Source organism: Crocodylus porosus, unplaced genomic scaffold (assembly GCF_001723895.1).
Source record: "Crocodylus porosus isolate Cpor-Errol unplaced genomic scaffold, CroPor_comp1, whole genome shotgun sequence".
NCBI lineage: Eukaryota > Metazoa > Chordata > Crocodylia > Crocodylidae > Crocodylus > Crocodylus porosus.
Window position 1 is genome coordinate 22,656,871 of NW_017728912.1, and position 21,840 is coordinate 22,678,710.

At 42.1% G+C, this 21,840-nt stretch overlaps 1 protein-coding gene across 1 annotated transcript in view; it reads right to left on the bottom strand.

Moving 5' to 3' along the window:
• Positions 1-21,370, bottom strand: part of ARHGEF38 (Rho guanine nucleotide exchange factor 38) — a 50,242-nt gene extending 28,872 nt beyond the window's left edge. Inside the window, exons 1-3 of the mRNA XM_019534152.1 lie at positions 21,050-21,370; positions 6,843-7,036; positions 2,620-2,743 (exon numbers count right to left, since the gene is read on the bottom strand). Of these exons, the coding sequence (XP_019389697.1) occupies positions 2,620-2,743; positions 6,843-7,036; positions 21,050-21,251 (520 nt within the window). The 5' untranslated portion in view covers positions 21,252-21,370. The remainder of the gene's footprint in view (positions 1-2,619; positions 2,744-6,842; positions 7,037-21,049) is intronic.
• Positions 21,371-21,840: the final 470 nt, after the last annotated feature.

Below are 21,840 nucleotides of genomic sequence, written 5' to 3' on the forward strand. Positions count from 1 at the left end.
TTCCTTCACATAGAGAGCTACACCCCCGCCCTTTTTGTCAACACGATCCCTCCTGTACAGGGTATAGCCCTCTATACCCATGGTCCAGTCATGGGTGGAGTCCCACCAGGTCTTCCAGGACATCCCAGGATGCTTTGCACCTCTCCAGCAGCACCACCCCCACCCCCACCCCTGAAAGACTGACATACCTTCTCATGGATAACTCTTGTGTCCATACTGCTTTCAGAGAAGAGAAAACAATTCTCAGAAAGAATACAGTATTGCTTACTAGGTGTATGAATCACCATAGTGTACGCTCAGTGAAATGTAACTAACAGCATTTTCCAGACTTGCTAAAATTAATACTTTTCCAAAGTCTCATTTGCTTTAAAATATATTTCTAGTCAAGTGGTGAATTGTAACATCTCTTTTGGTTCTTTTGTGAACCCAAGAGGCTTCTGTAATCAAGTTATTTCAGACATATGGCTAGGTTAGAAAAAAAAAATCTCATTTTGATAATCCTTTTTTTCTTGCATGACTACTGAGTATGGGAGGGAGATACACTTTCTCCTAAGTTATGTGCATAGCTTTCACTAAAGAGGACCTTCAAGGGGTTTGGAAAAAATATATGGGCTTGTGACATTTTGCTTTTTAAATTAAACATAAAGAAAGCTTGAAAGTGTTCTTAGTCCCTTCCCCTAGCTTATTCTTTATCTTAGAATGATCAGGAGCACCAAATTTGATATTCCCCAGTTTTGCTGGAGAATCTACTGGGTGCTTCAAATGCTAGGTACTGGATAATGTTATGTCTTCAGCCAAAACTTCTTTTGCCCTAATCACAGAAGCTAACAAGAAAATAATAATAAAAAAAAAAAACCCAAGGAAGATGTAGGAGTCCGGCTAAAAATGTATGTTCTGGACATGTCTGATGTCATCAGGTCAATATTTTCCAGTTATCAACAATGGTGAGAAGCCTAATATTTCACTGAAGACCATGGAACTCATTCTGATGGACAGAAAGATTTGAGAGTATGAATTTAATTGCAAGGTCCCACCTGGTATTGTAAGCCCTGCCTATTTACATTTTACTAGTTACCAATATTATAATGGAGTCCACAGCCCCAATCACTTTGTTATATGCTAAAAAAATGAGTAAGATAAATGCAATTTCTGCCTTGAAGTTTTCACCCTGTTAACTGATATCTTTCTCACTTCTACTACCCCTAGAAGGTGAGCTCCTGGGCAGAGAATCTATCTGTATACTCAGAAACCACTTGGCAGATTTTCAGAGGATCAAGAACAGAATAGCAATACTTGTTACCTCTCTTTATTTATTCTAACAATAAAGAGGGATGTTTCTTCTATAACACATTTTTATGTTGTACACATTTTTGACTAATACGAAAACTTGGCTACTATAAAAAAAATCTGTGGCCCAGCTCTCTCAGATCAGTGAGGTATCAATGCAGAAAATAAAAGATTTGCTACCAGAATTAAATCAAAATTGAAAAGAGATTTCATTTTTTAAAATATATAATTATACAAACCAATAAGCATATATTACCCAGAGCTGCAGTTGATATCCAATAAAATTATTGTCTGCATATTTAGGAATAAATTGTGGCTGGCTTTGCAGAGGGGAGAGAGCACAAAGAGCCCCTTCCTCCCTACCACTGCACTTTTTCAGGAGACAATCATAATTTGCAGGGAGCACTTACTGCCAAGAAGGGTGCTATCAGAACGCATGAGCATAGTTTCACAGAAAGAAGTACTGGCTACACATTTTAGAAGCATAGCAGGTGCTACAGCTCAGTACTCTTATCTCAGCGCCCATCAAGGTGTTGCGCCTTGTGGATGCAAAACAACTCCCTCCGATACTATTGCACTAAGAAGATTCCAGAGGCAAAATTGGCCCTTAATGTCTATAACTTCAACAGTCAAAAAATGTATTTAACACATTCCTCAGATTTATATGCAAACTTTATAACGTGATTGGTAGGTGTATGCCATCACAGTCCATTTGTTAGAAAAAGTCTGCAAACCATAGGGCAGGGGAGATACCTTGCCAGTTTCCACAAAGCTTGAGTTCCAAGTTTATTTCCTTTGTTGGCCAGGGCCTTTCTAGAGCTCTGTAGAGCACATACAGACATCTACAAGCTGAATAATATGCTGCAAGTAAATACAAAATTATAGCAATGTTTTGGCTTTCTTCATGCTTTCTTTTCTCAAAAAATGTTATTTTTTCAGTATTGTTTGTCTTTACTGAAAGAGTGGCAGTACTTACAGAAAATACGAGAATTTGCCTTGATGTTAGAAAGTGGATTCAAATAAAATAATAAAGGTAGTACCTGAGGGATCCCAGTCAGGGTTCAGCTCTGCAGCTCCTACTCAAGCCCCCTTGCTGAAATCAAGTAAGGCAAGAGTAAGACCTGTAGGGTCAAGCCTTTTTTAATGTGAGGATAGCACAGATACCGGAAAAACTTCATATTCTGATGTTCATGTATTATTGCAGAAGTCAGTAAATTAGTGGAACTGGAACCAGCTTAAAAAATGAAGGCTGAAGGGAGCTGGGAATGGAGTAATGTTGTTATATTATCCTTTCATGCAGTTTTGTAGAACTCAAGAAGACAGTAAACATACCAATTACTTGCATGGTTGGTTGCACGTCTGCTGTGGCTTCTTCCAACAAAGACAGCAGTTTGGCTGATATTTGATGGACTGATTCAATGTTGCTAAACAAGCCATCCACGTCAAACCTACCAATCTGATGAAACACAAATATTAAGCAGCAATTGAGAGAACAATAAGAAGGGACTTTGTATACTGTAGACTTCCTCTCGCTAAGCCTGCTGTGCTACACTCCAGGAAATGCCACTTTTACTAAAGCCCAGGTAAACATCCTTGTTGTGATTTAAAGGTCACATGCATAGTTTTTAAAAGTGGTATCACTGGGCTGAACCAAATGGGGCTACTACCAAATGTATTTAATCTTATTTTGATGTATCCATAAAGAGAATGTGTTTGTCTTAAAGAAAAGAAAATAGTGTCAGTTAGCTAAAGAAAGATCTTTAGACAGATAAAATGCTTATTCCCCCACAGATAAAAAGGACTTAACAACTGTAAGTGGCAGTTATGAGAGAGAATGTGACCCCCTTGATCACCTGTGGAGGCTGCATAAATTGGTACATAAACTAATCCCTGGTTATTCCAGAGCCATATAAGCAAGTAGCCTTTGTGGGATAGAAGAGACTATTTTATGTAAAGTGACAGATAAATCTGAGGAGTAGTAAAATGATGGCACTATATTTTGGCTAAAACAGGCAGATTTCCAATCAAGATCATTGATGTAACATATCAGCCAAAAACTTTGCTGGTGCAAACTGGTATCGCTTATCTGTGTCAATAAGCTATATCACTTCATGCCAACAGAAAATTTGTCCTTGTTTATTAGTAGTGTAGGAGTGATGTTTTCTAGCTGTGATGGTCGAGAAATTATGTAAGAGGCAAGGATTCTGTAGGGTGATACCTTTTATTGGACCAACTATGTAGTTGGGATAAAGCTATACAAAAATACAGAATATTTCGTGAATTTTTAGGGTTCCTGTAATCAGAGACCTGATGAAGACTATCTTGCATTGGAAAGCTTGTCTAACTTTATCCCAACTACACAGTTGATCCAATATCACCCTAAGAAATCCTTGCCTCCATGTTTATTCAAAATACTGTCCTGCTTCCTTTCAAGCAAATTAAAACATTTTGGCAAACACAGTTTTCATACTGGTCATTTGTTTCCATGCACAGAGGGAAACTGATTAAGTTTATGAAACAATTAGAGATACTCCATATGTGGTACAACTGAAAACCAAAGGCAGTGCAGAATCTGGCAGACATGTTAGTTCCTCTGAACATGCCTATTCATTAGTAACAGAATTGTATATTTACAGAGCAGCTCACAGAAGGAGTTCAGGAGAATTGAATTGCATATTATTGTACTAGAATCAACAGTATGTCTTAATTACTAGAGTAGTTAATTTTTCATTATAGAGGTTAACAAAACTTGCTCCATTAGGAAATGTGAAACAGATTCATCTCTAGATGTTTTTAGTTTCCTTTAACTGTTTTCCTGTTGAAGCACCATATCCTGAAAGTTTCTATGGCTTTTGAATACAGTTATTTGCCTAAAAAATAGTCTTAAAAGCATATGACAGGCTTAGAAGCTTCAACTCCTCCCTCACCCCCAAAATGTAGACTGTGTGTTAAATAAAAAATGCCAGATTTTGACCTATTACTTGTTTGTGTTGGAGGCTATTATCCTTCTTTTATTAGTGGATTTCTGATATCTCACACAATGTAGTGTGTATGTGGAATTCAGAAATATATGAGCATACAATGACCAAGGCTAGAGTAAGCACATGGGCATAACTAATAATGATAGCAGGAAACAAAACTAAATATGTTTTCAGTCAGATGGTGAGAAGCAGATGCCAGGATTTAGGAGGAGGAAGCTTATGCATTAACACTGGCATAGCTTAGTGGTAATTTAGGTTGGAGACAAGTGCTAACTAACTGGAGCTAGACAAGTCTAAAGGCATATCTTCTAAAAGCGTATTTACACTCTGCGTCAAGCTCCCAAATGATGCTGAGTAGCGTACTCTGCTCAGCCACATCTGCTCAGTAGGCGCATCTACACAAGACATTTAACTGCGCAGTAGCATAATTTACTGTGCAGTAAGTGCGCACACCTACATGTGTACATGATTATTGCACAGTAAACCCCCTCAATTGTGAGTAAACGTGATAACTGCAAATGCAGGTATCAAATTTACTTGCAATTAGTTACTGTGCAGTAACACACACCTAGACGCAACCTGGAAGCAAATTTGCGGCTAGGTCAGCCCTGCTACTAGGGAGCCAGCCTCAGGCTAGCCCCAGGGCTTTGGGCTGGAAGCCTCTCCTACCCCAGGGTTGGGCTGCCTCTGTAGCAGCCCCTGCCTCAGGCCTCAGGCTAGGGACAGACATTCAAAAAGCCGGAGCCTGAACTGATTCAACCTTTGCAGGTTAGTCTAACCAGCCGAGGCTGAAGCAATTTATAACAAGACAGACATGCTCTCTGGACTGAGACAATACGGGCGCATGCCTGCAGTTGCTCAGGCCAGGTGCAGGGGGCACTAGAGCTGGCCCTTGCCTGCAGGGAAGTTGTGCTGGCAGGCAAGGCCAACCCATGCTTAACTGTACACAGAGGGGTTTAATTCCCCCTCCCTGTGCCACCGGCAGGGACTCAAGCCGGGGCTGCCCGCACTCCCCACCTTGCTGCTACAGCAGGGGGCACCATGACCCCTGAGGCAGCGGGGGGCAGAGTTAGTTTCCCCTCTACCCCACTGGCAGCCGGGTGGCTCCCTGTCTGGAATAGACCCACAGATGCAGAAGCATGGACACAACTGGTCAGCATTGCAGTGCTGCATAAAGGTCAAGGCCTTGTGGGCACAGTGGGTTGCCATCACCAACCACAGTCATTGGTTGGGGAGTGCCTGTAAATCCATGCCCTTTATGCAGCAACTGACAGACATTCTCATTCTCATGCCCCAGCCAGGACCCAGGCCATAGCCATGCTGTTTACAACAGCACAGGCAGGTTGCCTGAGACCACATCCCAGCCTGGAACCCATGGTGACGTCATCAGGGGAGGGCCCTGTGGGCATCCAGCAGCCTGTCCCACTTGGCTTTCCAGCTATTCCCTCCACCAGCAGCTTAGAGAGCCAGCACCTGCCACACCAGCTCCACAGCTCCAGCCAGTGCCACGAGGCATGGCTGACCATGGCACCCCTGGCTGCCAACAGTGCCAGCTCCTCCCTGAGGGAGTGAAAAGAGTGCTGCCACATGCTGTCCCTTTGCTGGCCATGCTGCTCCTGCCCAGGGAAGTGGCTGGCCAGAGAGCAGCAAACAGGGCTGACTTTTGAAGAGGGCTGCCAGCTGCTGCAGCCAGAGCCTGGAGCTCACCCATGCCAGTGGCAGCAGAGGCCCATTGCAGAGCCCTGGGAAGTGGGACCAGATTGGCAGCAAATCTTCTCCCACTTCCTTGAATGTGTAGACACTTGCCCAGCACTGTTCATTTGCGAGTAATTTACTAGCGAGTAAATTGGTGCCGCAGCAAATGCACATGTAGATGTGCTCCACTGTAACCTGATTTTGGTGCATTAGTACCTACAGGCTGGGTGTGAGTGACAAACTTCTTAGATACACTTCTTAGAGAAGCTCTGGAACTTGCCAGAGGAGCAGTGTAGATAAGCTAGGGCATATATGCCAAGTCTGACAATGTAGGTTGGAACTAGTTAAAGGAAGCTTTTAGAAACAAGAAAAGGCATCAAACTTCTGCTGGAGTTTAAATTGTAAGGAAGTTGGCTGGCTACAAAGAAAGGACATGTAATATCTGAAATTAGGTGAGGACAGTATTGACATAAGCAAGCGCGTTAAAACTTTGTTTGGCTCTGACAGCCAAACAGTGTTTTAAGCTGTTTCACATGGAACCCTATATCCACAGTTCAGGTGGCTTAAGACAAATACCTGATATAAATTGGCTCTAAGATGTGGTAGTGGAAATGGCCAACATGGAGGACTGCAATGTTGGAATATAACCGTGGTATGTGGCATTCATACATTTTTCTGCTACAACTTGTTGCACACTCAGCATGCATGTGCTCCTGCTTGCTTTCCTTGCTGGAATCCCTCAGGCCCTTCTCCAAAAAGCCAGTTCTGGAAGAGCATTCATGACAGACACTTTGGACGACTGCAGTGCCAATGTGCTCAGACCTTTCTGTCAATATTCCACCCTGCCCCTTTGAAAAAAAATCACTCTGTCTCTCTCACCTCTTTGTTTCTCAGTGGTTGAACTACTTCTCTGATGGACAGCTCCAGGTCATTGAGATAGTCTTTTTCTGTCTGCATTAATTCAGCAATGATTTTCACTCTCTTGGCCATCATCCTTGTGTTCAGCTGCTCTTCACTTTCTTGTGGTGCAGTTATGGATGATGAGGGCCCAACCTGTGGTGGTGCCATCTTTTCTGTTAAAATTGAGCACAGGAAGCTTTTAACTTGTAACATCTTCGTATGTAGTATGTTTTGAGGTACAGTGTACTTATATATATTCAGTATTTTTAGAGGAGTGGAATAGACTTGATGCGTTTTATCTAGGGACAAAACCTTCTGCCATGACCACAAGTAAAGAAAACCAAATGAGGAACCTAACTGGACACATCTATGTGAGATGTTTACTGTGGAGCTGCCTAATTAGCTGTGCAGTAAATGTCCCAATGTCTACATGTGCCATGCTGTTAGGATGGAGTAAACTAATTAACTTTGCTGCAGGTTAGTACTTGTAAATACAAGTGCTACCCTACGGCAGAGTGTTTTACTCTACAGCAACACACAGGTAGATGCTGGCTGGGGCACAAGGGTGCTTCAGTGCAAGGGCTGCCTGCTGACCAGCTCCATACTGAAGCACCCTTGTGGCCCAACCAGCCCCTCCGCAGCACATTGAGCCATGTTAGAGTAACCCCAGGCTGGCAGGCTGATCCCCAGGGCCCCTTGCCAGCCAGGGCTGCTCTGACCTGGCTCAACATGTTGTGGTCCCAGGTGCACATGAAAACATGGTGCCTGGGAGCAATAAACTCCTGTGCAAACTATGTCAGAGTTTATTGCTGTGCATTAATTCCCACATATAGATGTGCCCATTGGGTGGGACCACTGCCCATGGATGGGAAGTTTTACTGTGGAAATCTTGTGCACTTAAGAGCATAGCTTCTGGGAAGCTTGACCAGTGTTAGGGTGGCATCACATGTTCCATTTACTTACTAAGTGCAGTTAAGAAGTGAGCAGATGCATGCTCAAGAAGTCTAGCATGTGGTAAGTACCCTCCGGGTGTTGCAGAATTTTTAGGTGAGGGCTATCTCCTACTATACGTTAACTTCAATAGGTCCCTATATTTCAGTGATTTGCAGCTATTGCAAGTGAATGTGTGATACAGCCCTTAGTGTAGAGGAAGAATGTGTGTCAGGAACTAGGTTTGTGGCCATTGAAAACTCCAGTACCTTCATGGGGGATGAGGAAAGGAGGATGGATATTCACCTAAAGCCTACATAGGAATTGCTATATGGGAACTGACAACTAATCCCAGTAGTCCATGTCTCTGCTTCTGAGCTGCCCATTAAGAGTTGCCTTGATGGAAGAATTCCTATAGCAAACAGTTATGGCATAATCGGCATTTTTATATTCATATTAGAAATGTTAGTTGGGATTTTCAAATGAGGCTATGGGATGTAGATGCCATTTAAAAATCATTGGGATTTATGCAACTCACTCCTTTATCCTCCTTTAGTAATAAAATCTCTCCCTAAGATTATTAACCCTTTGAGGCAGGGGAGATATGCCTTCCTATGTGAATCAAAATCTGCATTTAAAGGAACCTAATTAAAATAACCTTTTCTATATTAAAGATGCAGTTTTGATGTCTGTTGTTAATGTGAGGGTATTTTAGGTCATCTTTATTTAAAGGTGTCAGTACTGATGATGAAACCTTTAACTCCTTCTCTTAAGGTTTCTTTAAAGATAGCTGAAGGATTCTATGAAAAAGACAGTAGGTATAATAACCAATAACAAAGATCTTTTGGGGCAGAAAGTATCATGGAGATCAGGCCACTCATGGCTATTTTTGCCTATTTTAAACCTAAAAAGGTCTATTTTATCCTAGACACTTGAAAATGTTCCTTTTATGTTGATGAGTCCTATGTTATCCATGTGTTACAGGCAGAGAAGGGAAGCAATCTGTATGCATTACAGGACCTGCACCCAACATGCTTGGTTTATAATAATGTCCTTCCCTTTTGATGGTGCACAAGGTATTTGGTTTGCCAATCCAGCAGGTATTTTATTTGCACTGCAGAAGTGTATTTTATCTGTGTGTACAGATGATACATCCTCTTTTTTTAGTAGGAAAAACACTTAATAAGAAGAGGGATACTTTGGAAGGTATTCTGATGTTTTATTGCTAGCCACAAGATGGTGCATAGTACCAGCAAAAATGGACATACCATTACTATGAATCTCAGCAGTACTCATATAACTTTTTGATAGAACAGGACTTACTGCAGAATGGCAATGCGCTAGAATACTCTATAAAGAACCAGAAGTTATTAGCTGAGAGTTAGCATTTTTATGGATTCATTGTGTCATCTTCACCATCTCTTACAGTTATACTGACCAGTGGTATTCACAGTTCTGTCGTTAACCTTTCTCACTTCAAATGCCACACTCACCAGTAAGACTGGGATTGACCATAATCACTGTTTTTAACTAAGTGCATTCATTTGAGCATCATTTGCCTCCATTTTGGTATTTTCAGACACCAGGGATCACCCTGACTAAACTCATGGACCAATTTGTCTGGACATTGTTCTAGACCAATCATTATTTTAACCTTTAAGTTCTTCAGGGTTGGTGTATATATAAAACAAGAGCTTAGATGGAATAAATGTTTGTTCTTCAGGTCTATTCCTGAGAAACACAATGGAAATACAGACTAAGGCAAGAAATTTTCCCTTGCAAGGTTCAGAGTTTCTAGAGATGTTTAGCCCCACTTGGGTCCTGATGTAGGCTAGTGGAATTGCACTGATTTCAGTGGACCTGCACACAACTATAATATAAATCAAGGATGCTACAAAGTGGCTTGAATGTACATTATAGACTAAACCAGAGATGTATAGCATAAGCTTTAGTGAGCCCAGGCTCACTTAGTTAAATGCATTATCAGTTGGCATATGAATCTAAAGAATGTCATAAATCCAGTCTTTCACCAGATGCATCTGATGATGTGAGCTCAGGCTCACAAAAGCTTATATTATATCTGATTTAGTTAGGCTATAAGGTGTAAAACAACTCTGCCTTTTGCTTGACTTCATACTGATAGCTAACTACCTCTGTCCTCTCTCAAACCAACTGGTCTTTCACCAGTAAGTAGCACACACTGGTGAAAGGGAGAACAAAGAGATTATCTATGTCTCTTCATAGCCATCAGACAATCATTTCTCATTATTTCCCTACTCAAATTTTAGGGTCATATCTTTCTTTCTGCTGACGCTGTATTATAGTATATCCAGTTTTTTCCATAGAAAAATCTTAGATGGGACTTCAGAGTGAACCAGCAGAAACACTGCAAAAAACTGCATCAATTGAATTTCCATCTGTATGCAAAAAAGCAACATTCCATTGAGGCTGTCTGGGAAAACAATTATGTTATATACATTGTGAAAACAGATCATCAGAAAACACGAAAAATCCTATCAGTATCATTATAATTTGCTATCAATATTAATAGACTATTCTTTGGCATGTGGATATAAACAGAGTTTTTGGAAAGAAATATCCTAATCCTATATTGTAAACATTTTTTAAAATGAGTAATCTCTGCCTTTTTCTTGCTGTATCTTACCTGAAGCTTAAAGCTGCCATCCTTCAAATGGTTGCTTTTTGCTCTGTCTCATTAGATTGCCTTAATCAAATTCAATCTTTCAATTATGTCAGTGTTCATCTATGATTCTCTTGATATGGTATATAATATTTATGTGCAAGGAAACAAAAACTATGCTTAACCTCTCAACAATGAAACAGCTGGGAGAAATATCTATTCTATATCACTTTTTTACAGAAGACATATTTCTTTAATTTTTCCTTTGTTAAAAGTAATATAATTTTACATATTCACTAAATTAATTTGCTTTTTCACTTTGGATGTGCCTGTCTCTGTGGAAAGCAAAAGTGAGCTATTCAACTTTTGAAACCAATAGTTTTATGTTCAGCTTAAAGTTTTCATTGACCTTGAGGACCTGAACAACATTTTGAAGTCAGTACAGGACTAGGGTAAGTTTTATGAATGCAACAATAACAAACACTAATATTGTGAGGATAGATTTTTCCAGTCTAGAATTTGAAAGGATGGGTCAGGACATAGTGGGGGAGAGGGCAGAAGAGGCACTGTTATGGGCCAGTTACAATACTAACAGTATTGTACAATAACTCACAGAATACTGCAAGAATTTGGTTTCTTCACCTTCAAGGTATCAAATTTAGAGTTGGGCAATTTTTTTCTGTTGAATAGTTTTAACAGTTAATGATGTTCTGAGGCCATTTTACATAAATGTAATTCATTGTCTTGAAAAGTATTTAAAGAAATTAAAAGTTCTGTTAAACCTCAAGTGTTTTTTTTTTTTTTCCAGGTTTTTCATTTAAGCAAGAGAGCTAAAACTTTGTGATTCATTCCTGAATTGCCAGCTGTACTCTGGTTACATGACTGGAACATAAGAGCATAAGTGCCATACTGGGGCAGACCAATGTTCTGTCTAGCCCATTATCCTGTCTTCAACAGTGGCAGGAGTGGTTGCTCTAGAGGGAGAGCATTGAACTGGATATATCTAGAGTGGTCTATCCCCTATTCTATACCCTCCCTGGCATCCACCATTATTAGTCTAGAGATGCCAGAGGAAACATCTCCAACTTTTCTTTCCAATGGCTATTATCCATCATCCATACATTTGTCTCATCCCTTTTTGAACTTGGAAGACTCATTACCAAAGCAGGTACTTGTGTGCTACCTAATCCTTTTGAAAATAAGAAGCCTAAGACCATCCCTCAACAAGAATCAGAAAAGATACTGATGCTGAAGTTCTCCTAGGAGAGACCTGGGCCGGACTTACGGGACCATATTCGCTGGGAGCAGCGCAAACCCATGCTCTGCCATATCTTTCTTGGCTGTGCAGCAGCCTTTAGAAAATGTGTGGATTCTCCAGTCTTTCTCCTCCATAGAACAGGCAGCTTTGGGAAAACAGTTGTTCCCACCTGTCTTCCCGTGCAAAACACTTAATGGATACGGGATCTGCTTCTAATGGTTCAGGTCTAAATCTGTGTGTCCTGGTGCTCGCACCAAAGGTGGAGAATGTTGAGCTGATTACAGCTTACATGGCAATAAAAAAAACCCATCGTAGGCAGAGAAGATGAAATTCCTTCCCTTGCAGTGGATCTGTACAAAGCCTGTTTACCCTGTAAACCTTATTTTGAGGGCTCAGTGGCTCTTCAGTGCATAAGTTTTGTACTGGCATTCTGCAATCAGAGGAATTTTTCTCAGCATGAGGAAGCTGTGAGAGGTACCAAGGCAAAAGAAAAACAAATCTACTAGTATATGGAACACAAAAAGTATGGGCAGCATATGGTAGTATGGGCAACCTTGAATGAACTGTCAGGACAATAACATTTCTCATAACATTGGGACCAGAGACAGTTACAATTAGGTAATTCAACCTTCAGTAGCTACTATTTTTTTCATGTGGGGTAGAAAAGATCTTCATTTTATATGAAACTTCTTTATTCAATTCCTTGACATTAGATTGCTTTAATTATATGTGTGCTGACAGGAGAATAGAGAAAGCCCATGTGACCATGATGGAAGGGAAGACTTATCGCTCTGTGACAGAAGAATGCCCTTATTGTTAGTGCTATTACCTACAAATAAGCCTTTCCGGTATGTCATATACCAATATATATACACTAGTCAAATGTTATTTGCCTAATATGTTAATACAATAAGAGCTGATGAAGGGCTACATCTGAATCTTTTCCCATGAGATGCACACGTGTCAAGCTTTGTCACAGATCATCCACAAAAACTGTCAGGTGTGTATCTTATCCACAATCCAGCCAGTCAGTTAAGAAATAATTCATTAGTGGTTCTGACTGTGTATTCAGAGTTGGGAGGCCTATACATTTTTATAAAACAGGGTCTTAAGTATTCACTCCCTTAAGAGTGTTATTATTTAGTATCCATATTGTAGTCACTGCTAAGAGGCCAAGTCAAAGCCCAGGATCTCCTTGTACTAAGAAATGTGCAAATTCAGAATAAAAAGAGGGTTCCTGCCTGTAACAGGAAGTTAAATCCCTGTTACAGAGAAGAGATGGAAAAGTCCAGAAAGCTGGCATGGCCCCATTATGACTCAAAACTTTTTGGGTCAGTAGGAGCCAGAAGCCTGAAGGGGAGCTCAAAAGGAGACAAGGGGATCCAAGTAGCAAGCTCACCACTACCATAGAGATTTCAGAGGCAGCCAGAGTGGAGCAGAAGGGATCATGTAATGGAAAGGGCTAGCGAGTATAAAAGCCTACCCAGGAGGGAACGGATCAGTCAAGCCCAGACTGCAGAAGAGTATGGTTCACCCTTGATGGACTGAGGAAGGCCTCTGCAGATGAAGTGAGCAGACCCAAAGCGTTGGTATTTTTGGTTTGAGTGGCAAGCTTGAGGGGCGAAACCTTTGATGTTGACTGTGTCCATTTACCTTGAGGTCAGGACGAGCCTAAATTGGAATTTTGGTTCATCAAACACCTGGTGGACAAAAAGCAGCTATAAGGGGAGACAAGGAGGCTGCATAACAGGCTGCTGGACATCCTGAAAGAGAGAGAGATACTCTCATCAGAGGAACAGACCAGAAGGTACAGGCATAAGAGTCCCAAGATTGGAACCTGAGCCAGATGTCTAGGGTCTGAGGGTCTGCTGCTGTGACTTAGCAGATAGACTGCGAGTATGCCAAGCCCAGGGCCCTGGATTCGAGACCCCCGAGGGACAGAAGCAAGAAGGGAGTTTATGGATTGGGAGAGGGACTTGAAGGCACAAGGGCTCCAAGCCCAGAGAGACTGAGAGCCAAGAACAAGCTGAATGCTTGATTCAAACTACATAAATCACAAGTGGGACAAGGTGGCTTTGGGGCCAGGAAGTGCCCAAAGTCCTGCTGGTCCAGTAGGACAGGGTCATTGCATTCCTTCCCTCTCCACATAGTATGGAAACAGGACACCTCCCAGATTACTTTTGACACCAAGGTGTGGCAGAGAAGCTGGGACTGGGGAGTCTTGTGAGGAGACTGAGGGTGATGGGGCTGGCCAATGCAAGAAGGAGGACCCCACTTCACTTGAGAAAGGTAGCTCTGCTCCAAAGATCTTTGTCTAGGAGTAAACTGATGTGACACTGTGGACTTCAATAGAGAGTATGGACACACACTTTTTGAGCCATTACAGAAGGGGAATGTTTCAAAAGGCTAGCAGCTGTTACATTCTAGTTGTTATATGTGGACAAGCTGGAAATGGTATAAGTGTAGCAAAACTGCTCCAACTATAGCACTGCTTCATTTAACTTAATCCAAGCATGATATGCAACTATGTAACAACAGTGCAACATGCAAACCTTTACCTAAATTAAGGGTGCCAAACATACAGACTTTGGGCTGCATCTGGCCCACTAGGGAGCTGGCGAATATTGGAAATAGGGGGAAAAAGCTTGCTGCATAATCTGGGGCCCTTTAGCTCCGCTGGGCACAGCCACCAGCAGTAAACTTGGCTCTCCATTCCTGCACCTGGTGTTGCTGCCCCAGAGCTGCTGCTACTGGTGGCCCTTCATGGTCACAGCTAGATCCCTTGCTGTCACTGTTGCTGCAGCGGCCACTGTGGCAGCTCTCCCTTACTGAATCTGACATGAGCTGCCCTGAAGTCTGGATCCAGCCCAGACTCCCAAGTGAGTCTGAGATCCCTGAGTTAGGTCATAGTAACTTTTCCCTCCTGCAGAATTTTTTCCTATAGATCTTGTTGAAAAACAAACAAAAAGATCTAATCTGACTAGCCAGTAGCCAGCAATTTGAGAAATAACAACAGAGTGCAGACAGAAGTAAAGGTTCTAGCTGTAGTTCTCTACAAAGTGTTCTGAATTATGTTATCTCAGACCAAACACAAGTTCAGTGTTGGTCCCTGGTAGGAGAGGAATCAGACAGTGCTGAAGGGTGGGATGGGTGAATTGGAGCCCCCCCCCCACCTCAGGGAAGGGGATTCCAAGCCAGGCTGAAAAAACCCCAGACTGAACTCCTTCTGCTCCCTTTCCCCACTCCCATTCTGAAAACAGCAACAGGCTGGGAACTCTGCAGACACAAGTTACATAAGATGCTACATATTGAAATGTCTTTATCTGATACTTCAAGCAACGAGAGGTCAGATTTTCACTGACCCACATTTTTTAAGCTGTCTGCAGCCATGCACTTGCATTTGGTCACAGCTATAAACCGTTTTCTGTGGCCAGAATTGGCAAAAATTGTCACTTCTGTCTGCACCTGTAAATATCATGTTGTTCTCATTGCTCGAAGAACAGTAGCAGGTTACCCAAATACCCAACCAAATTAATATTAAATTATTGCATTGGTGACACGTAGTGGGTGCATGCAGGTGCATGTGCACCTCCTGAGCATGGTGGTGCACCCCCAGCAAAAAGGCACCACTGACAGCGTCAGCAGCTCCTGTGGGTGGTCACTGCTCACCAGCCCCTACCAGCAGTGTCTGTGGGCAGTCTGTGATCACTGCTGGCTGCTGCTACCACTACTGGCAGTGTCTGTGGGTGGTCGCTGACCACTGGTCAGTGCTCTCCAACCCCCACTGCCGACAGCACTGTGGCTGCCTGCAGCAGTTCCCCACTTGCCTCCACCATGATCCCGCTGCTGACAGCACCACTGCCACCTGCAGGAGCTCGCTGTGCCATCCCAGCCTCCAGGGGCACACATCGTTCATGATTTATAGTATTTTTTGTACAGGAGCGAACTGGGAGTTACAACTCATATTATTGCTTCCTAAGATGTATCTCAGCAAATATAACAATTCACATCTAAGCTCCTGAATCAAGCATTAGTGAATTTATCTTGTTGGGGATGATCCTACTTTGAGCAAGTGGCTTGACTAGGTGACCTCCTGTGGTCCCTTCCAACCCTAATTTTCTATGATCTTCATAAGATAGTGATATATAATTTCCATTTTATTGACAAGGGGCCCTGGTATAAGGAAAGTAAATGACTAGACCATGGAGTTTGTAGCTTTCTCCAGTTTCAGCTCACTGATTTCTTGTATCTCTAACTTGCTCTATGACTTTGTGCCCCTTTCTCCCCAGTAAAGTAGGGCTAATTACACCTAGCCACTTTAGAGAAGGAGTTGCAATGCTTTATTAGTATTTGTAAAGCTTTTCAAGATCTAATGGAAAACTGTTAGTAAAGTGTAGCCTTTTCCCAATGGAGTATCATTTTTAAATAAATGAAACAATCAGAGTGTTAAACAGCTATTTATACTAGATAAGTGAGTTAAATGGATGCTTCATGTATGATAATTAGCTAAGAAAAAGTTGATTATGTTGCTAATTAAGTGATTATTTTTGGAGTGAAAACTATCCAATAGTGTGGGAAGTTTTGAACCTTTGGCAATCCTATTGTTCTAGTGCAGATTGACAAAGCTAAGTGAATGCTCCTGGTTATCTTTCCAATCACAGAGCTAACACCTTTTTTGTTCAGTCAAAGTTTAACTTATCTATGAAAGGTGTAAGGGAAATCCATGGGAAGAAACCAGATCCTTAGAAATTCAGAATTTTCCAGGCCTGCCAATTCTGCTTATATTTTACTACTTGTAAGCATCAAATTGTGCCTGTTTTTTCCATGTGTCTAATTCCATTTTTAAAGTCAGTTTTATTCGAGCACTTCTGAAAAGGGCTGGGATACCAGTTGTGGCTTCAGAGGAGCTCTTCTCTACTCTGACTTAGACCTAGGGATGAAAAGATACATCACTGTACGTGTGTATCAAACTTTGTACTTCAACTATCAAAAAGATGTGAGTTAGGTCCTGCAGTCTGTTGTTCTGGGATTCCTTGTAGAATCTGGACCCTTAAGGAATGGCATCTATTGCAGAACATACTTAGCACTGTGCTTCCCAGTTTTACACCACCTTGCCTATCCCACTCTGGGGAGTGTTCAAAAACAAGGAACTAGATAGGGATATGGTAAATCAGTGTAAAGCTTGCCAGTTGCGTGCATCTGATTCAAACTAGGAGTAGGTCAACATTTGTACCATGTGTATCTTTGCCAGGTGCCCACATGCTGGACTCCAGTCTAGCTGGGACCTTTGGACTGGGGTTGGGTGACTCTGTGGTTCAGTAGTGGAAACAAATATAAGTATATGTACTTGTAAATATATACATATGCATATATATTCTAAAGATCCTATCTATGCACACACACACATATTCCTCACCAAAATGGAAAACAGAAAATCTGTGTTTAGTGCCAAACAAAACATTTAATTCAACCTTAAACAATTTTGGGAGGCTTGGGGCACTTGGAAAAGCAAAGTAAGTAGACTCCTGGTTTACACTGGCATAAACATAAGGGGGGTGTACAGGGACAGCTCCAAAGGCCTACCACTGCTAAGCAGTGCTTTGGCAGTCAGCTCTGGAGACTTACTCACTTAGGCTAGAAATAGCCTTTGCAAAATTAAGAGGATCAGTTTGCTTAGACATAACCTAGCACAGCTAATCCATTTCATTCAGCAAAACGGATATCACCAATTGTCCCACCCATTCATCTTGCAGAACAATGGGTGATGTGTTCCCCCAGAGATTCAGAGTCCTGGTCCTGTGATGCCTGGGAATTCCCAACCAGGATTAGGTCCTTCAGGCCCAAGAGTGCCTGCCTAGGTTTCTCCTCTTACAGAGATGCACTCTGGGGAATCTTGGGGAAAGCCAGCTCCAGTGAGGTCCCAAAGCTAAGACCGCCAATCAGCTAATCCCCAGGATCCCAACAAGGGAACCCACGCAGGTGCTCCTGGGGCTTCAGGGGCTTGATCCTGCACACTCCAGGAATGGAAGTTTCCAGAGCATATAGAATTAGGCCTCTGAAGCCCCAGGAGTGCCTGCTTAGGATGACTGAAAAGCACGGGCAGCTCCAGACTGACCATGCTCTCCTTCCATAAACCTAACAGACATCTACCACACTAAAGTGGCACAAATTGATACCACCTATGTTATGGGCAGAAATTTGGGGCATTTGTGGCATGCCTAAACGCATGGACATCTGTTTGCATGGCCTTTGTGCCATCATAAGAACTTTTATGGCAGCACAAAGGTGGTGTCTGTTTCCACCCTTACATAGTCCAAGGGGCTACACCTTGGGACCTAACCTCAATTGGTATGCTAGACCACTGGTGCTCAGTCTACAGCTGGCAGGCCAGATCCAACTGGCGAAGCCAAGTCATTCAGTCTGTGGGATTCCTCACCGGTCCAGAAATCTGGCAGTGGGGGAAGTGGTGGCAGCATTATTTGCTGTGGGTCTCAGAGCCATGGGAAGCCCCATGGTCCAGATGTGGCCCCATATGTTGGATTGGGCTGGAGCAAAGGGTTGGTCCATGGAGTCAGACGGGCTGGGCAATACTGTGCTAATAAGGAAGCTAGACATGATAGTACTTAAAATCTTATATGGCTAAGCTGGCAAAAGAGCGCCCAAATCAAAACACTGGGGGCAGAAGCATGAATAGCTTGGAGCAATACTGCAGATACATTAGGATAGGCTGAGCCAATGAGTTGTGGTCCAACACTTCATGAACATTAAACCATTGAAACCAGGTGAAGAATAGAAACTGAACTAAAATTATGTTCACTCAGTTATTATTACTCAGAAAAACAGTGGGAACCAAGGTTGGTGTGAACAGTATGTGATCAGACCAAACATAAACATCGTGCAAAACAAAAAGAACTATATGATGAACTCAAAAGACAAGACATTCACTGGAAACATACAACATCATATCGGCCTGCAACACTTTTGGTAATGCTGCCTGAGATGAAAAATCTGGGTGGGAAATGTTTGCTTTATGCAAGGAAGGGGATCATTCTTAGAAGGAACATAGGATATTTAACATCAGGAAGAGGGATGAAGGCCACTAGGACAAAGACCTACTAAATGGAAAGTCAGCCCTCATACCATTTGAGCCCATGTCTCTTCACATATGGAAAGTGAGACTCAGGACCAAATCTGTCACCGCTACAACAGTATACATTTATGCTCTGGCCTAAACAGTATCCAAGTAGAAAATTGGTGTATTGTGGAGGATTCGTATTAGGGAATGAGGACTGTGAATTAGAAAGAAGAATCAAATAAAATGCTACTGCATTTGGAAAAATTAATGAGATCTGGAAAATAAAGGATATCTTGATAAAAATGACAATCTGAGTATATGGGACAATTACAGTGCTGATATCATTGGGTACATCAGATTGCTGGAGTAGAGGCAAAGTCACTGCATGGGAAATATTGACTGAAGTGAGGTGGCAGGAAGTAATACTGAGACTCTCAAAATTAAAGAAAATACAAAATGAAGAGACAGGAAAATCTCTTAAGATGAGAAAGCTATTACAGAAGATCCAAGAAAAATGTTTTGGCTGGTTAGGGCATGTATCAAGAATGAACCTGGAAATGAAACCACACAGGACAATTCAGATCAAATGCAGGGAATGAGAAATGGAGGAAGGTCAATGATGCATTGGATAGGCTTAGTGTACTGGAGGCTTCTGTCGGTACAGCCCTGTGAGTCAAGAATCCTACCTCTTCATATCCTTGACTGACACAGCCATTGCCAGGGAAGTCTGAAGCCTAGCTTTGGCTTCAAGCCTAATGTGTGTATGTGACAGGAAGCAGCAACACCTCTAGAAAAGAACATCTATCCTGTAATATGGTTTCTGCTTTATGCTTTTTGTCAGAATAAAAGATATTAGTTGCCCCCCACGCCCATTTTATTCATATATTAATTACCTCAAAATATTAAGGGAAGGAAAAAATATACATATTTTAAAAAGGATAGACAAAATTTCTGTGTTGAATTTCTGAATGCCCCACAAATAAGAAAAAACTTCTTCATGGTTCGTGCAACCAGACTCTGGAATAGACTCCCAGTGGGGGTGGTGTAGGCACCTACCCTGGATATCTTCAAAAAGAGACGGCATGCACCTTGCTGGGGTTATTTGACCCCGGTCTTTCCTGCCCAGAGCAGGGGGGTTGGACCCAAGGATCTTAAGAGGTCCTTTGCAGCCCTAAACTTCTGTGAACCTGTAAATAGCTATATTACAGAGAGTGATTTTTAGCATAAATAAATAATATAATAATAATGAATGATGACCCCCTCCATAAAGTAAGCATTGCTTGGAACATTGGGAGAGAAAAATTAACTTAAAATTATTCACACTTCTTACAACACTTTGCTATATAGCATTTCAGTCTACAAGGGAACTGTGTGATTACCGTTAACCCTATTACAAACTGTCTCAACTATATAGATTACCATATATTATTTCCCATTTGAAAAATCCCTCATTAAACACCACACAACTGTACATACATTGTGGGAAACCTAAAATGTATTCATTATTTCCCTGACACAAAATTATTACCATAGGAATTGCATCATTTCTGTAATTATTAGTGATAAAAGTGTTTATCTTACAGCAGTGCTCCTAACGTTCTTATTCTGGACACTGGACAGAAGTGTGACAATTCCTATTTGTGAGGTTTCTTTCTAATTTGTGGCTTAAGGTTGAATTTCTGATATCCACTTCAGATACAGACAAAATTTGGCAGTTTTGGATTCCGAGAATAGTTAAGAATTTGAAAAAAGAATGCCACTGTAGCCATATAATTTGAATCAGCACATCCATTCAAGGCATGCAGTTACATATATTTGAAATTCAGGCATGTACAATCTGGAAACCAAATAAACAGGCCAAACAAAGCTATTTAAAATGCTGTGCAATTTTAACTGAAAGCAAAAATCTGCCTTGACACTTGACTTAATGCATATGCCCCATTTCCCAATAAAAAAAGAATAAGCCACGGGGGAGACATTGTGTTACAGAGTATACATTATATAGTTCATGTACATGTTGTGAACCCACATTTTCAATTGGGTTTCAAAAGCTTGACTGTCTCTTGAATCCCATTTTAGTATCCTGTGCAAGTGTCATTGTTTATAAATATTAAGCAAGTTGGGAACAGTCATCATAATAGCAGGCTTAAACTGTACGCACGTTGGGGCAGGGAATGTCTTCTTGGGGTTTTTTTTGTTTATAAGCTGCCTGGCATGGTAGGGTCTAGCCACTACTTCACTGCAAATAATAAAGAGTAAGTTGTTCCCCCCCCTTCAAATACCTTGTAATTTCTGGCTGTATTCTGTCCTGTCAGATTGGCTCCTTCTCAAAGTGCCAGAGCTACTATGGTCCACAGGAACGCTGCTCTCCACAATAGTGTCTGTCTTTCGTCTCTCCAGCATGTACAGTCGGTGTTTCAAGAAGGTCAAATTCTTCCTCCTGGCTCCCATGCTTTCTTTCCCAGGGGCTTCTTTACTCTCCATTTTCAGCAAGGAGCAGTCCCCTCACTTGCTTGAATGAAGCAATGAGGTAGGAAAGAGGTGGGTGCAGTGCTTCTTGCTCAGGTGAGTGTAAAAGCTGCCTTGTTTTTAAGGGGGGTGGGAAATGATTCCACAAGTTCACTTGCTACCTGGCTCAGCCTGCCACCTCCACAGCCTCCCAGGGCTCCACCCCTATGAAGTCATCCTGTAGTGCACCAGGAGCCTGCCTAGGGAGCCAGCCACCTGTTACCTGAGAGACCTGCCGCACAAGGAGCTTCTCTGCCCTGCTGGCAAGCAAACAAGCAAGCCCATTTTCTGCCTGTTTGCAATGCAGTTGCTTCTCCAAGCCCCATTCACAATGCAAGCCCAGCTTGAGACCCCCTGTGCAGACAATGACATGCCAGTCCCCTCCCTCCTCTGGGGCTATGCAGAGTGAGGCACTGGGAAGGTGGGGAAGCCTGCGGGCATTGTTATGCAGGCTGCTGGCAGGCAGCAATTGCAGGCTGCTGGGAGTCCTATTTGGGACCATTAACACACCAAAGAAATGCAAAACTCCAGAACTCTTGGTTCAGAGATGATGCCTTTTATGAGA